Source organism: Pseudophryne corroboree, chromosome 1, assembly GCF_028390025.1.
Source record: "Pseudophryne corroboree isolate aPseCor3 chromosome 1, aPseCor3.hap2, whole genome shotgun sequence".
Lineage (NCBI taxonomy): Eukaryota > Metazoa > Chordata > Amphibia > Anura > Myobatrachidae > Pseudophryne > Pseudophryne corroboree.
The window spans coordinates 1,135,445,934-1,135,463,065 of record NC_086444.1 but is presented as its reverse complement, the minus strand read 5'-3'; the positions used below and the strand labels follow the sequence as shown (position 1 = coordinate 1,135,463,065).

Sequence of the window (17,132 nt, the reverse complement as noted above, 5' to 3'; positions counted from 1 at the left end):
ATGACTCAAAGTCTCTCTGGCGGTATGGTCTTCGCCGGAAGAATGGTTTTTTTTGGTCATGGTGGGTAGAGGAATCCGTCCATCTGTATACATTGTGATTCTCGTAGTTGCCATCAACTTTACTTCGTTTTTGTGCTTTAAACTTAATTAAATCACGTTTATGAATTTGTAGCTGGCCATTGAGTTTCTCATACCAGTTGATACTGGTGTCCGCCTGTAGGATAGGTTTATGGCTGGTCTCGAATTCTGCAATTTTTACTTTTATGGCATTCATCGGCAAAACAGAACGAATGTTCAAAGAACGCATGGCAGCCCACAGGTCTGCAATTAAACTAGCTATTGCCAAGGGTTCAAGTGAACAACCAGTAGCCAGGCACTTTGCCCACAGTAGGCACCCTTTGACTACGCTCAAGTATCGTATGATCGATCACGTACCGGCCTATATTCGAGGCGGTGATCGGGGTGGTAAACTGCTGAGATTGGAAGCACGATGGATTTACCGTCTAGGCACCATCCATCCAAGGGAACTCAATGAGTCCCAGGGATTTAATTGTTTTTTATAAAAAATATAGTCACTCCAGCCTCCTTGTCTATATATGCAGCTTGCCACCATAGGTAGCCATATGTGCTTGTCAACACACGCAATTGCTATCGCTGTAAATCCCATCAGTATTTTTGACCATCCGACACTGCACATTAGATCTACCCATATTATTCCGGGAGCACAAATAAAAACAAAAAAAAAAGGGGGAATAGGGTAGAGCCATGAGCTTGTGTGCCCAAATGTACATCCCCAGTATTTTAGGTGTTACCATTGTTTACCTTCGGTCGCCATGATACGTCTTATATGTATATGGTGTTGATATCATCACAACCTCTTTATACGAAAATGATGTACTGCTAGCATCTTGTTTTATGTACAAATACCACATTGGATCTCAAGACACTGTCCACCATACATGCCTATATATTGTAGCTATGGATGTACGTCGATTATGATTCATTTATGTTGTCCAGATCCGCCTGCAGCATTTGTTGTTGTTTTTGCTTGTTCCCATGGTAACCCGGCTGTCCTGTATACGTAGCTATGGTGATGGGGAGCACACATGGGGGAAATGACGTAGGCTGACGTCACTACTGCTGCGCCAGACGGAGCAGGCGGTGTCCCGCCCGCCACACGCGGCAGGGGCACAGGGTGATTAGCAGCCTTTAAAGGTAAGACTGTTTTGTATGTATTTGTAACCTGAGGAAAATGCCTTAACAATAAAACGGCATTGAAACGTTGTTTTACTAAACTGCCTATCTAAGAGATTTATTCAATAAGACACTAGGAGTGCTACGTTTGCTGGCTGTGTACGGAATCTTTCACGAAGGCACCCGGTGCAGTTATCTTTTCAATGGAGAGCCGGAATACATGGACTGTATATATATATATATATATATATATATATATATATATATAAATAAATAATATTACATTATAATTGCCTATAGAAAATAGTTGTGATCATACAGATGAATACCTGACAATCTGTACCTGCCAGTAATCTTTTCAGGAAAAGACATATGAAAGTATAATTAAAATAATAATCACACAACTCACGTGTGACTTTCTCTGGATTGACTTAACGGCATCACGGAATTTTACTCTGGACTTCAGCTGGGTTTCCACGTCTTTCACTCTCTGAAGTGGGACAATCTCCTGCTTTGGGAACATAAGACAAATGCTTGCACATATTGGCCAATAAGGTGCCGATCCATGGCGCCTTATCTTCACTCATCACAAGGCAGGCGAGCTGACAGCTAGATGTGTTACAGAGCTCTCGCTGCCTGTCACCAGTGTATAAAGTCAGTTTGATCTAATTCTACTGAAGAAGTCATCCAGTTATGTTGTGGTAAAGGCAAATTTCTCATATTAGTACTTGTAATAAAAATATGACTGTAAACAATGCATATCCATGAACCACTATAGAAATACATGAATATAAAAACAAGGAGGCGGAATGTAAAATGTATACAGTAAACACAGCTGTAAGTTCCCCTGCCTGTTATCTACTGTGTCATAGCACTTTAGAAATAATGAGGCATACTTATCAAAGCTTGGGGGTAAATTTACTAAAATGGGAGTTCTATTTAAGATGGGATGTTGCCCATAGCAACCAATCAGATTCTACTTCTCATTTATCTAGCACCTTCTAGAAGATAATACCTGGAATCTGATTGGTTGCTATGGGCAACATCCCATCTTAAATAGAACTCCCATCTTAGTAAATGTACCCCTTGGAGAGAGATAAAGTACCAATCAACTCCTGCAAAAAAATTTTTTTAACAAAAACTGCCTGTAACTTGGCAGCTAGGAGCTGATTGGCTGGTACTTTACCTCTCTCCAAGTTTTACAAAATCTGCCCCAATGTTTTAGCCATAAAACCTCAGTAGCCTGACTGGAATTCTTTAATTATGACCCGCTCGCTCCCAGTGTTTTCATACACGATAAACCAGAACACCGCCTGATAGGACTTTCTTCCCAGCATTCCAATAGTTTTAAAGCAGATAGATTTAGTGGTAAATGTATCAAACTTTGGAGAGAGATAAAGTACTAACCAATCAGCTTCTTACTGCCATTTCATAGACCGTGTATGGAAAAATTACAGTTAGGAGGAGATGATTGGTTGGTTATCGCTCTCCAATGTTTGATACATCTCCCCCTTCAATGGGACTCATACTCTAAAACACAGACTAAGGTGTTTTATGATATCAGAAGTTAGTCTCTTCCTATGTTGTTTCATTTGTATCAGCCCACTAAAGGGCTGTACATTCAGCGGGCGCCCCATTATCATCATCCACTCACTGGTCATCTCACGACTTGACTACTGCAATGTTCTCCTCACTGGCCTCGCTTGCTCCCATCTTGCTTCCCTCCAATCTGTCCTGAACTCCGCAGCTAGGCTTATCTTCCCCTCCCGCCGCACCACATCTGCCACTCCCCTTCGACAAAATCTACACTGACTCCCATTCCCCTACAGAATCCTCTTCAAACTCCTCACCCTCACATACAAGGCCATCTCTAATTCCACTGCTCCCTACATCTCCAATCACCTTTCCCTTCATACTCCCTCCCGCCCCCTATGGTCGACTAATGACCGTCGCCTCTCCACCGCCCTGGTCACTGCTTCCCATGCACGAGTTCAGGATTTTGCCCGTGCTGCACCCCTTCAGTGGAACGCACTCCCCCGCTCCATTAGACTCTCCCCGACCTTGCAAAGCTTCAAACGGGCACTAAAAACCCACCTATTCATCAAAGCATACCCTCCCGATGCATAACCTAGTCCTGAGGTCGCTCCTCCACCCCACTGCCTCATGCCGTGAACATCTCAGCTTTGCTTGCATACTGCCATCAGGCTACCTCCCACTTGCCTGCACCTCTTGTCATCTGTCTGTCGCCCCTCCCCACTAGATTGTTAGCTCTTCAGAGCAGGGCCCTCTTTCCTCTTGTTATCTAAGCCCTCGTCTCGACACATTTCACTTGCAGCTCTCTCCTACTCAACGACCATCTTTATCCTGCTAGTAAAGGCTCATCTCCATCTATGGCCACCAGCCTCTAGTAGTACGATGATCACTCCATCAGTACTTACATCTTAGCTGTATTATGTCTTGAGAACGTGTGGTGCTCTGTTACCTGTACTCTATTTCTGTTATTTATTTACTGTAATGCTATGTTTTGTCTCCCTGTACTGTCCTTTGTACGGCGCTGCGAAACACGTGGCGCCTTATAAATAAAATGTAATAATAATAATAATATTATCACGCTATAGCGTAGAATGGGAGATAAATATTATGTTTATGTACTTACCTCATCAAACTTGGTAACAGTGTCTGCGTGTCTAGTAAGGCTCCGAGGGGAGACACTGGGTGACACGTGGTGGAACGCACTTTCCGCTTTGGACTGAAATGTAAAAAGAATAAATAGTTTCAGCAGTAGACAAGGAAGACGCTGGGCCCAGCAATACACCATGCAGGGTCTGAGGGCCCTGCTAGCAATTTTGTGCCACTTCAGATGTGATTCTCCAGAGACCTCATTACATCACACTATGAAACATAGTAAAAAGCTGTCAGAACTCATTATGTACTTAGCATTAAATGCACGCATCAGCATTTTCTCATGCCCAACATGCTGAATAGAGCTCCCTGTAGATATGTAGACCGACCAGATATTCTTTCCTAATATCAATATTGTACTGAAATGACTATTTCCAGGGATTCCTAATCTGCGAGTAGTCAGAGGCAGCACTGGGCTACTTACACCCAGCAGGTTCCTGTTCTCTTATTGGGATTTGTATCTGTGACCTGGCATTGCTACTCCTACTATTATTACCTGTGTACCACACAGGCTCCTCACTCACTCTTCTCGGCCTAACTAGCTGTGTGCTTTGTGGCTTGTCTCACTATTCTCTGGTTCCTCATACCTTCCCTCAGATAACTGCGCTCCTTTCTGATACCAGATCTATTATAAGTCTAACGTACAACACACACTCCAACAGTGGATCTGCACAGCAATGGGACTATGGGCCTAATTCAAGGTTAATCGCAAAAGCAAAATCTTTCTCCAAGGGGCAAAACCATGTGCAGAGGGAGCAGATGTAACATGTGCAGAGAAAGTTAGATTTGGGTGGGTTATATTGTTTCTGTGCAGGGTAAATACTGGCTGCTTTATTTTTACACTGCAATTTAGATTTCAGTTTGAACACACCCCACCCAAATCTAACTCTCTCTGCACATGTTACATCTGCCCCACCTGCACTGCACATGGTTTTGCCCATTAGAGGAAGATTATGCTTTTGCGATCAACCTTGTATTAGGCCCAGTGTTTCTATTACATGACCAAAGTGTTTTGCACCTTCAATATTTTAAACTTCTGGTGCAACACATTATATTGGAATTAACTTTTTTTTTAAGTAAATGGTTTATTATTTTTTGAGTGGATAAGGCTTTCTTTTGGAAGTATGTTTGAATAAATGTGTATTTTTATCTTTTTTTATAGGGAAGAAATAAGTAGAGAGAACATACTGTTTACTGCAAAACAATGAATTTACGTAGAAGAGTGATTCACAATGTCTCTTGAAAATAACCATACTGTGTTAAATACACAGTATATGTAAGCCGCGTATTTTATATATTACCAATCTGCCATGTATCTCCTCCCTCTCCAGCCATTTACATTAGTATTATAAGTGCTCACAGGCAGAGCCGGCCTCCCTGTTGTACTAGCTCTATCCATATCACCGATGCTCTGCTCGCTAGTCTCTTGGACACTGGGGGGTCATTCCGACCCGTTCGCACACAGCGGTTCTTCGCTGCGGTGCGAACGGGTCGGGACTGTGGCTGCGCGGCGCACGGTCATCGCCGGGCAGCGACAACGCTAGCGCTGAAAGTGATCGCAACGGCGATCGCAAGAAGACTGACAGCGGGGAGGCGTTCCGGGGGGCGTCTACTCACAGTTTTCCGGGCATGGAGATCCGAACGCAGGCGTTTGGAGGGCGGATGTCTGATGTCAATCCCGGGACCTTCGTCGCTGGATCCGCCGCACAGTGTAAGTAGGTCTGACCCTGGTCTTGTTTTGCAAGAAACTTTTTTGCACAGCAGGGCTGCAAAAGCGATCGCAACCCTGCTATATTAAGATACACTCCCCCATAGGTGGGGTCAAGTTGATCGCACGAGCAGTAAAAAGTTGCTACATGCAATCAACTCGGAATGACCCCCACTGTTCATGTAGCTATATGTTAGTTGCAGGTTCACTGACACCCCACAACTGAACACTGCATGCTCCTTCTGCTACAGGGAGTTGCCCTACCCTTACCCACGTTATTTACCCTGCCCAATCTGTGTTATAGTAATGTGTGTAATCCTGTATACAAACTTGGGGAAACCCTGGTGTCTTTGGTGGTTCCTTTGTCAGTAATTCATTTGTAGAAACTGGATCTAATACAGCTGCTTCAATTAATTTTTTAACTTACAAGGATTCAACAACTCTGAAATTATAACTTTCATCTTTTTATGGTTTATTAGGCAAGACGAGCTCCCAAGTGAAGCTTTCCTTCAGTATGTACCAGCTTCCCAATATTTATAAGATGTCTCATTACAAGAAGACAGTTCTACGGTTCTGCACATTTCTCTAGAACAATTTCTTTACCTGTATGCCTGACCGTAAAGTGCACCACCATGAACAGATGTAGACCCAGCATATAAACAGAAACACTGAGTTCTTCTTACCCTCCCGGCTTTCAGCTTCTCTCTCAGACGCTCTCTCAGGGAAGATTCACCAAAGCTGGCCCCCGGAGTAGAGGTAATGAGTGGTGGCAAGCCTACAGCAGGATGACACTTAGGTTAGAGAATACAACTGGAGCCAACTTTTATATATATATATATATATATATTTTTTTTTTTTTTTTTTTTTTTTTAATTCATTGCTTTTGATAAGAAATAAAGGACTGTAATGGCCAGAAAGATGGCTGAGGTGTGGGACTTTGTGCAAGTCTTCTCGTTTTTTTTTAAAGCAGCAATCATTTACCAACCTGGTTTTGCCTTGTAAATGATTGCTGCTTTAAATAACAGGCAGACTCGCACAAAGTCCCGCACCTCCAGCTTGCAGGCATTTGGGCTAAAGAATAAAGGACGTTATTTTAAAATGATTGTAATATTTTCTCTCTCATATGTGTAGAACCAATAGATTTGGTTTGGAAAGTCTCCTTGTGAGGTTACACTGGAAGCAATTGGGGTCAATCCAAATTTATCGTAGCTGTGCTAAATTTAGCACAGCTACGATCATCTTCCCAGACATGCGGGGGGACGCCCAGCACAGGGCTAGTCCTCCCGCATGTCAGTCCGCCCGCCCACACACACACACACACACACACACACACACACACACACACGTACAAAAGCATCGCACAGCGGCGATGCTTTTATACTTGAAGAGTAACTCCCGGCCAGCGCAGCTCCTGCGGTTGGCCGAGAGTTACTCGGCGCTGCCCCGGGTCGCAGTGGCTGCGTGTGACGTCACGCAGCCGCTGCAGCCTGCCCCCCGCACGGTCTGGCCACTCCTGCGTCACCGAACCGCGCTGCAAAAACGGCGGCTAAACGCTGCCGTGCCGCTCCCCCCACCCCCCCTGCGAACGCCTCTGCCTGTCAACCAGCAGTTCCGACCCGATCGCTGCCAACAACTGCAGCGAGCGATGTGTTTATAATATACAGACGATGACCATTCATAAAGCTGTGCTGTAAAATCTGCGCCTCCAGAAAGATTTTGCTGCGTTCGTTGCATTTGGCCTGGCTACGAGCAATGAAACCTCTGTTATGGTGTATAATGTTTAAGTGGATGTTGCTAATAATCTTTACGTTATTATATACTAGTAATCTGGACTCGGCAAATGTCGGGTCACCCTGGAATCTGTGCCAGTGCTTTCACCCCTGGCCAGGAAACTTGTTTGTCCGTTGCTGCAGCGAGGCACTGGGGAGCACTTGTGCCACACACCCTTGCTCCCACTGAGCATGATAATCCCTATAGACAGACTATCCACAGTTACAGAGGCGAGTGGGTGAAGGTGGCATATAACAATTTTCTGAAAAACGATTTGTTTTGTTTTATTGGATGATGGTGATGACAAAGGGATCATAATAACACTGTTATTTTAAATGTTAGTAGTCTGGGGGCGAGCTGAGCAGCACAGTTCTTTAGGGCAGATGGCGATACTCCGTCTGGGCCTGTGGCTTTCCTAGGTTTGACCCTTCTGAACAATCCTTCTACCTCTTTCTGATCCACCCACAGTGCCTGGGAGTGGAGACCAGGATAGGGGAGTGGGTGGTCAGCTTCGCCCGGGACAGGGGCAGGATTGGGACAGGGGGCCTCCTTCTCCAATCTGCAGTAAAAGTTGTTAAGCTCGTCCGCCAGTTCCTGGTGCATGACAGTGGCTTTTTGGGTTTTCTTGTAGCTGGTTATGGCTTACATATCTCTCCAAACTGACACGGGGTCGTTGGCCGAAAGGTTGTTAGCTTGCTCTAAATGTAATATAACACTAGCCTGTTCAATTATTATATAGATTCCCAGAGAGAGGGACTGATGCAGGGGAAGACAACGGTGGATACGTTGCTCAGATGAACCTGCACACAATGAGGTGTTTTGTTATAAAGGTGTGATGGAGTATTTCCTCATCTCCAACACAAACACTTACCACGGCATGTCATTTTTATTCAACTCCTTTCTCAGTGGTCCAGAGTGCCCAAAGTTCGGCGGCTGTGCGGGATGCCGACTGAACTCTGACTTTTTTTTAAAGGGGCAATCATGTACAAGACATGGTTTAGCGTTGTACATGATTGCCCCTTTAAAAAAACATCAAAGTTCTGCCAGCATCCCACACGGCCGTCATTACATCCGGACCCAGGTCGAATGGTCAAGAGTAATCATGTTGACGTTCATAAAGTCGACACCAATTTGTCGACATTAGAATGTCACCATGGTTGACATCCTTAAACTGCTGCAAGGTTCATAATGTCAACATCCGAAATGTTACCATGTGAAACGTCATCACGCGAAACAGTCCGAGGATGTCGACAACTTGAGTAAGGCTGTAGGCGGGAGGGTTAGGGTTATGGGGTGTGGTATTGAAACTCAACAGTAATTATACAGACAGTCAAAAGGTCGCCCCCATATGGTTGACAGGGTCAAAAGGATGACATGGAAAAGGTAGACAATAGGAAAACTTGAAAGGTTCAAAATGTCGCCACAGGTTTTTTTGGGTGTCATTTTTATGTTTCTTCCTATGTGACCACAATCAGTTGAAACATGTACCCTTACGAGCTCGCATTGCTCTCCAGGCTTCGGGCAAGGTGCCTCACTGCACTCGCCACAGGTCACTCTTCCCAATCATAATCCATATGGATGATAACCATTGTCATGTCGACCTTTATATCTGTCGACCTTAAGCCCTGTCTACCTTTTACCTGTCGACAATATGGTGTCGACCTATTGACCGTCTATCTAGACATTGTTGATCTATCATCCACATAGCAGGGTAAGGGTTAGGCTGCAGGTCAGAGGGTTAGGTTTAGGCTACGGGCTGGAGGGTAGGTTGCTGGGGGGAGGGGAAATGGTTAGGCACTGGGGGGTGGGTTAGGGTAAAGATAGACAGAGAAATATTCACTGGAACGCTGCAGCTTTGCATGTCCGCATCAGAAGTGACTGTCACCGGGAGAAGGTGAGGGCCCAGTAGACCACCAGGGACGGTTTGTTGACGGTTTATCGCTGTCAACATATCTTCCGGGTAGGCATGATGAATGTTGACATAATCACTGTCGACATGCTCAGAAAGCTGATAGTTTGACCCTGTCAACATTCTGGTATCAACCAATCACACCACACACGTTCAGATGATGCCAAACTGGCTGTAACCTTGTGGTTGTACTCACTGCGCCGTCCTTGTGTTACAGGCCCGATATCTTCCACTAGATCACCGCCAGGTGCATCTATGACATTGGCTTTCAGCTGAGGAGACAGAACAGCAGTTGGTAACAACAAGGTTTACTCTGATACTCCCCTGCACAATTTTACTACAGCCATAATCAGGATAAGAACAGAAACATGTTCTCAGGACAGAAACATCATATAGAAAACAAGCAAATGCCTCCTTATCTGACAAATACTAATCTGCATTCCCAAAAAAGTGGAAGCAATTAATATACCAAATATAGACTGTCTGCATTGTAGAATGTGATAGGTTGCTATGGAAAATGGTGTCTTTTCCATAAATAGTGTTAATTCTAGCACCCTGCACATTTCAAAATATGTGCAGTTACTCTTTCCTGCCTGGGGTGTCGCTCTCTCCTCTGGTGCTTCTCAGCACACTCTGGTCTGTATTTCAATGCTGAGATACAGACCAGAGTGTTCTGAGAAGCACCAGAGCAGAGAACTGCATGGATTTTGAAAGGTGCAGGGTGCTAGAATGAACACTAATAAATGTTCCCTAAAATCATACCTCTTTCTTCAGTTTCTCATGTTGGGCTTTCAAAGTCTTCTTTAAGCGCTCCACCTGAGCCTCATCATCATTGGCCAAAAGCTCCTGATGAAATTAAAAAAGCACAGTACGGATGATTATTCAGTTGCCAAATTCCGCATCTAACCCAGAAAGACTCCATGAGATATGAATCAGAGCTGTGGCATTGCGGTTTATAACACAATATAATCACTTACAGCACTAAAATATACGGTTTGGGATATTTAGATACATATGAATAATTTGATAGCTTTCTATCAAAATGTATCCTATGTTGGAATCTTCTGTGTCAGTCAATGCCCTAGACAATGTAATCTATATAATAATTTCAGAAGGCCTGTGTCGCCTCCTCAATGCAAGTGGAGTGGAAGCCTGGACGAGCACCCCAGTGTCTCACACAGCAAGGTAGATGGGACAGAGCTTAGCCAGTTGGTGGCGATTAGGAGGACTTACTGCCTGATCAGGGTAAGTATTGGCACCAGGACGGAGCATGGCGGTGGGGGAGACATGTCAGCACAGGGCATCAGGGTGGGGGAGGGAGGAGATGGACATGTGGTGGGTCCAATATACTAGTTATCAATAAAAATAAAATAAAAAGTTGTAAACATTCTTCTACTCTTCCAAAATATACCTTCCAAAATATGTTTGCTTTTGTTTTTTTCTGCAGCAGGGTACATTGGTTTCCACAGGGAAACATCGGGGGTGTAGAGTGGATCTTGATCCAGGGCACCAACAGGCTAAAGCTTTAGGCTATCCCAGGATGCATTGGGGCCTCCTCTATAACCCCGCCTCCAGACACTGAGAGCTCAGTTTCGAGTTAGGTGACCTGCTGCTGCAGGCACTAACAGGAGGGCTGCACTGGGCAGCCCTGAAAAAGCTTTCTGACAGAAGATTTCTTCCCTGGGCTGGCAGCGCTGTATGTTAGGGTGACACTTCAGTGCTGCAGCTCCATCACCTCCCAAGCAGGGACCGCAGTAGACCCCAGGGCCATCTGAGTACAGGTCGGGTGTACTAACACCCACTTTAATAAGACTCTCAGTACCCAGGGTGGAAATCCAGCATAGGGGAGGTGGCGCTAGACCTGTAGCCCCTCCCCCAGCCCAGGGCGCCATCTCCTCGCAGATTTCCCACCCTGGAGCTGCCTCACACTCTCCCTCACTCCCTGACTGAGACGCTGGGCGCCATCTTCTGAGCATAGCTGTGGCTGGTCTCTGGGACTGCAGGGCAAGGTCTCCCTTGTAAAGCCGCCTGTGTACAGCACTGAGTCTTTACAAACACTTAAGTATCCTACATGTCTTTATAAAGACGGCGTTAGTTGAGAAAGACTGTATTGTTTCCAGAATATATTGTACGAGTATTCTGATATATCCTCCGGTTACTGACCGTGCTGTGATTGAGATAGATAGATAGGTAGATAGATCGATAGATACACACACACACACACACACACACACACGTATATATATATGTGCGCCCATGTTTGAATCTGGAGGAAAAGTCTGTTTGAACTTTAGCATGTGAGAGACTGAGGCCATGTTACACAGCGTGCTGCACGGAGACAGCGAAGGTTGGATCCAGGCTTGGCGCGCTGAGCCAGTCTCAGGAGACGCTAGGAAGGTAAGAAATGGTGATGAATTACCCGGATCGTGACATGTTTACTGCTATAGAAAACATTATTGAGTTCATTGAAACACCCTGAAAAATGTATGGGGCACCCACAAGTAGCAGGATAAGACTCAGAACACCAAATATTACTGAACACAGAATAATTTAAATTAAATATAAATAAAATTAATAATCACATTAGCATTCGACTCCTGTCCTAATGGACTGTTCTCTAGCATATTGTACAGTAGGTTCCTGTTTAGGACCTGCCTAACAACAATCAGCCATACATACACCCTCCCGCACCAACTACAACAGTCAGCCATATATACACCCTCCCGCACCAACTACAACAGTCGGCCATATATAAACCCTCCCGCACCAACTACAACAGTCGGCCATATATACACCCTCCCGCGCCAACTACAACAGTCGGCCATATATACACCCTCCCGCGCCAACTACAACAGTCGGCCATATATACACCCTCCCGCGCCAACTACAACAGTCGGCCATATATACACCCTCCCGCGCCAACTACAACAGTCGGCCATATATACACCCTCCCGCGCCAACTGCAACAGTCGGCCATATATACACCCGCCCGCGCCAACTACAACAGTCGGCCATATATACACCCTCCCGCGCCAACTACAACAGTCGGCCATATATACACCCTCCCGCGCCAACTACAACAGTCGGCCATATATACACCCTCCCGCGCCAACTACAACAGTCGGCCATATATACACCCTCCCGCGCCAACTACAACAGTCGGCCATATATACACCCTCCCGCGCCAACTACAACAGTCGGCCATATATACACCCTCCCGCGCCAAGTACAACAGTCGGCCATATATACACCCTCCCGCGCCAAGTACAACAGTCGGCCATATATACACCCTCCCGCGCCAACTACAACAGTCGGCCATATATATACACCCTCCCGCGCCAACTACAACAGTCGGCCATATATATATACACCCTCCCGCGCCAACTACAACAGTCGGCCATATATACACCCTCCCGCGCCAACTACAACAGTCGGCCATATATACACCCTCCCGCGCCAACTACAACAGTCGGCCATATATACACCCTCCCGCACCAAGTACAACAGTCGGCCATATATACACCCTCCCGCGCCAACTACAACAGTCGGCCATATATATACACCCTCCCGCGCCAACTACAACAGTCGGCCATATATACACCCTCCCGCGCCAACTACAACAGTCGGCCATATATATACACCCTCCCGCGCCAACTACAACAGTCGGCCATATATACACCCTCCCGCGCCAACTACAACAGTCGGCCATATATACACCCTCCCGCGCCAACTACAACAGTCGGCCATATATACACCCTCCCGCGCCAACTACAACAGTCGGCCATATATACACCCTCCCGCGCCAACTACAACAGTCGGCCATATATACACCCTCCCGCGCCAACTACAACAGTCGGCCATATATACACCCTCCCGCGCCAACTACAACAGTCGGCCATATATACACCCTCCCGCGCCAACTACAACAGTCGGCCATATATACACCCTCCCGCGCCAACTACAAGTCGGCCATATATACACCCTCCCGCGCCAACTACAACAGTCGGCCATATATACACCCTCCCGCGCCAACTACAACAGTCGGCCATATATACACCCTCCCGCACCAAGTACAACAGTCGGCCATATATACAGCCTCCCGCGCCAAGTACAACAGTCGGCCATATATACACCCTCCCGCGCCAAGTACAACAGTCGGCCATATATACACCCTCCCGCGCCAACTACAACAGTCGGCCATATATATACACCCTCCCGCGCCAACTACAACAGTCGGCCATATATACACCCTCCCGCGCCAACTACAACAGTCGGCCATATATACACCCTCCCGCGCCAACTACAACAGTCGGCCATATATACACCCTCCCGCGCCAACTACAACAGTCGGCCATATATACACCCTCCCGCGCCAACTACAACAGTCGGCCATATATACACCCTCCCGCGCCAACTACAACAGTCGGCCATATATACACCCTCCCGCACCAACTACAACAGTCGGCCATATATACACCCTCCCGCGCCAACTACAAGTCGGCCATATATACACCCTCCCGCGCCAACTACAACAGTCGGCCATATATACACCCTCCCGCGCCAACTACAACAGTCGGCCATATATACACCCTCCCGCACCAAGTACAACAGTCGGCCATATATACACCCTCCCGCACCAAGTACAACAGTCAGCCATATATACACCCTCCCGCACCAAGTACAACAGTCGGCCATATATACACCCTCCCGCACCAACTACAACAGTCGGCCATATATACACCCTCCCGTACCAACTACAACAGTCGGCCATAAATACACCCTCCCGCACCAACTACAACAGTCGGCCATATATACACCCTCCCGACCAACTACAACAGTCAGCCATATATACACCCTCCCGCACCAACTACAACAGTCAGCCATATATACACCCTCCCGCACCAACAACAGTCAGCCATATATACACCCTCCCACACCAACAACAACAATCGGACATTTACACACTCCGACACCATCAACAAAAGTCAGCCATATACACCCTCCGGCAACTTCTACAAGTTATCCATATATTCCCTCTCACACAGTAACAACTCCCACAGCAACAACTGTTATCCATACACAACCTCTGACAACTTCAAAAGTTATCCTCCATACTACACCCTCCCACACCAGCAGCAGTTACTCCATACACCCTCACACACCAACAGTAATTACCCATTACACCCTCCCACACCAACAGCAGTTACACCATACGCCCTCCCACATCAACAGCAGTTACCCATTACACCCTCCCACATCAACAGCAGTTACCCATTACACCCTCCCACACCAACAGTAATTACCCATTACACCCTCCCACACCAACAGTAATTACCCATTACACCCTCCCACACCAACAGTAATTACTCATTACACCCTCCCACACCAGCAGCTGTTACCCTATACGCCCTCCCACACCAACAGCAGTTACCCCATACGCCCTCCCACACCAGCAGCAACAGTTACCCCAAACGCACTCCCACACCAGCAAGTTACCCCAAACGCCCTCCCACACCAGCAACAGTTACCCCAAACGCCCTCCCACACCAGCAACAGTTACCCCATACACCCTCCCACACCAGCAAGTTACCCCATACACCCTCCCACACCAACAGCAGTTACCCCATACACCCTCCCACACCAACAGCAGTTACCCCATACACCCTCCCACACCAACAGCAGTTACCCCATACACCCTCCCACACCAACAGCAGTTACCCCATACACCCTCCCACACCAACAGCAGTTACCCCATACACCCTCCCACACCAACAGCAGTTACCCCATACACCCTCCCACACCGGCAGCAGTTACCCATTACACCCTCCCACACCAACAGCAGTTACCCCATACACCCTCCCACACCAACAGCAGTTACCCCATACACCCTCCCACACCAACAGCAGTTACCCCATACACCCTCCCACACCGGCAGCAGTTACCCCATACACCCTCCCACACCGGCAGCAGTTACCCCATACACCCTCCCACACCGGCAGCAGTTACCCATTACACCCTCCCACACCAACAGCAGTTACCCCATACACCCTCCCACACCAACAGCAGTTACCCCATACACCCTCCCACACCAACAGCAGTTACCCCATACACCCTCCCACACCGGCAGCAGTTACCCCATACACCCTCCCACACCGGCAGCAGTTACCCCATACACCCTCCCACACCGGCAGCAGTTACCCATTACACCCTCCCACACCAACAGCAGTTACCCCATACACCCTCCCACACCAACAGCAGTTACCCCATACACCCTCCCACACCAACAGCAGTTACCCCATACACCCTCCCACACCGGCAGCAGTTACCCCATACACCCTCCCACACCGGCAGCAGTTACCCCATACACCCTCCCACACCGGCAGCAGTTACCCATTACACCCTCCCACAACAAAACAATCCTCCATTGCCGGGGATGTAGTGTAACAGCACAATAGCACATGCAGTGTCTCCTGCCAGTGATACTGGGTATCTATAGCTACAGGCACGCAGGAAGTGGAGCAGCCATAGTGACAGTCACACAGTGATACATTGTATACAATCAGTAACATTACCGTGCTATATATACTGTAATACTGACCTCCACTATACTCCTCTGCTTCTCCTCCGTGTCCTTCATTGTGCCCACTGCCAGGGGGGCACCCAGTGGGTACCTATCAGGCTGCAGCACACTGTTACTCCCGGGTATCACTGCATCAGCTGCATCAGATGCATGCACACAGCAGCAGTATATCACCACAGCATACACACCAGTGTGTGTGACATGTGTGTGTTACAGGGAGAGAGCACTAGCAGCAGAGTATACACACAAGGTAACCGTAGGCTGCAGCCATTGTATGGGCAGCAGCAGCAGCAATAATCCCGCCCCCTCCCAGTCCCAGGATCCCTCCCCCAGTATGATGAGACACTGGGCTGTGCCTGGGAGCTGCTGCTCATTCATGGGATTGGGATGGGAAGAAGCAACTGAGCTGCTGACACTTCATGAAAGGAAACCAGGAGGCAGATGTGCCAGAGAACCATGTATATTATACTATGTATATTATCATCACATCACATAGATCACCTATTCTGCCTGATTTCTATTCTGTATTTATTTTTCATGTTTAAAGTGACATTTATCATATTAGTATTGCTGGAATCGTTGTGCTTTTACCGATGTCCGCATTTATTATATTTACAAGTGGCTGACTCCGTATTACTATAATGTGTTTATTCTTATTGTTCAATAGAACAAATAATCAGCAACAGAAAAATACATATTTAACAGTTGTCTATATAGCGCCCACATATTACGCAGCGCTTTCAGACACTATTTTACTCCCTCACATTAGTGCCTGCCCCAGTGGAGCTTACACTCTATGGGCCTAATTCAGACCCGATCGCTGCAACGTTCGCAGCCTGAAGCCCTTTGTGTAGTGCACTCACGCAGCGAAAGCATCTCACTGCTGCGATCGCCTCTGGCTGATTGACAGGCAGAGGCAGTCGTGGGGCAAGAGGGGGTGTTAGAACACCGTTGGGGGGTAGCAGTCCAGACAACAGGGCAGGTGTGTCCGGCCCGTTGCTTGGGGCGGGCCGCGGTGGCTGCGTGACGACCGCTGCAACCTAAAACATGGCGTGTAGTTGCCGTGCACTGATTTCGTACCACTGTGGGGGGGGGGGGGGGATAGGGCTTGACATGCGAGCAGGACTAGCCCTGTGCTGGGCGTCCCCCCACGTGTCAGAGATTCTGATCGTAGATGTGCTAGGGTCACTGTTTGAATATTTCAGCTAGCATTACCCTCATAGTTGGCAGCAACATTTGAATAGCTGCCTGCAGGGGGGGGGGGGGGGGGGGTGGTGACATTTGACTCT

The 17,132-nt window shown here is 47.4% G+C and overlaps 1 protein-coding gene across 3 annotated transcripts in view; it reads right to left on the bottom strand.

The window, feature by feature from the left end:
• The window catches only part of CC2D2A (coiled-coil and C2 domain containing 2A), a 205,272-nt gene extending 189,155 nt beyond the window's left edge, over positions 1-16,117 (bottom strand). The window contains exons 1-6 of one of the 3 annotated variants that reach the window (XM_063923787.1): positions 15,862-16,117; positions 10,026-10,109; positions 9,460-9,535; positions 6,268-6,359; positions 3,851-3,943; positions 1,604-1,705 (exon numbers count right to left, since the gene is read on the bottom strand). In XM_063923787.1, the coding sequence (XP_063779857.1) occupies positions 1,604-1,705; positions 3,851-3,943; positions 6,268-6,359; positions 9,460-9,535; positions 10,026-10,109; positions 15,862-15,900 (486 nt within the window). In that variant the 5' untranslated portion in view covers positions 15,901-16,117. Of the gene's footprint in view, positions 1-1,603; positions 1,706-3,850; positions 3,944-6,267; positions 6,360-9,459; positions 9,536-10,025; positions 10,110-11,845; positions 11,982-15,861 lie in introns of those variants that run through there. The other 2 variants (XM_063923779.1, XM_063923772.1) reach the window with 2 other exon arrangements.
• Positions 16,118-17,132: the final 1,015 nt, after the last annotated feature.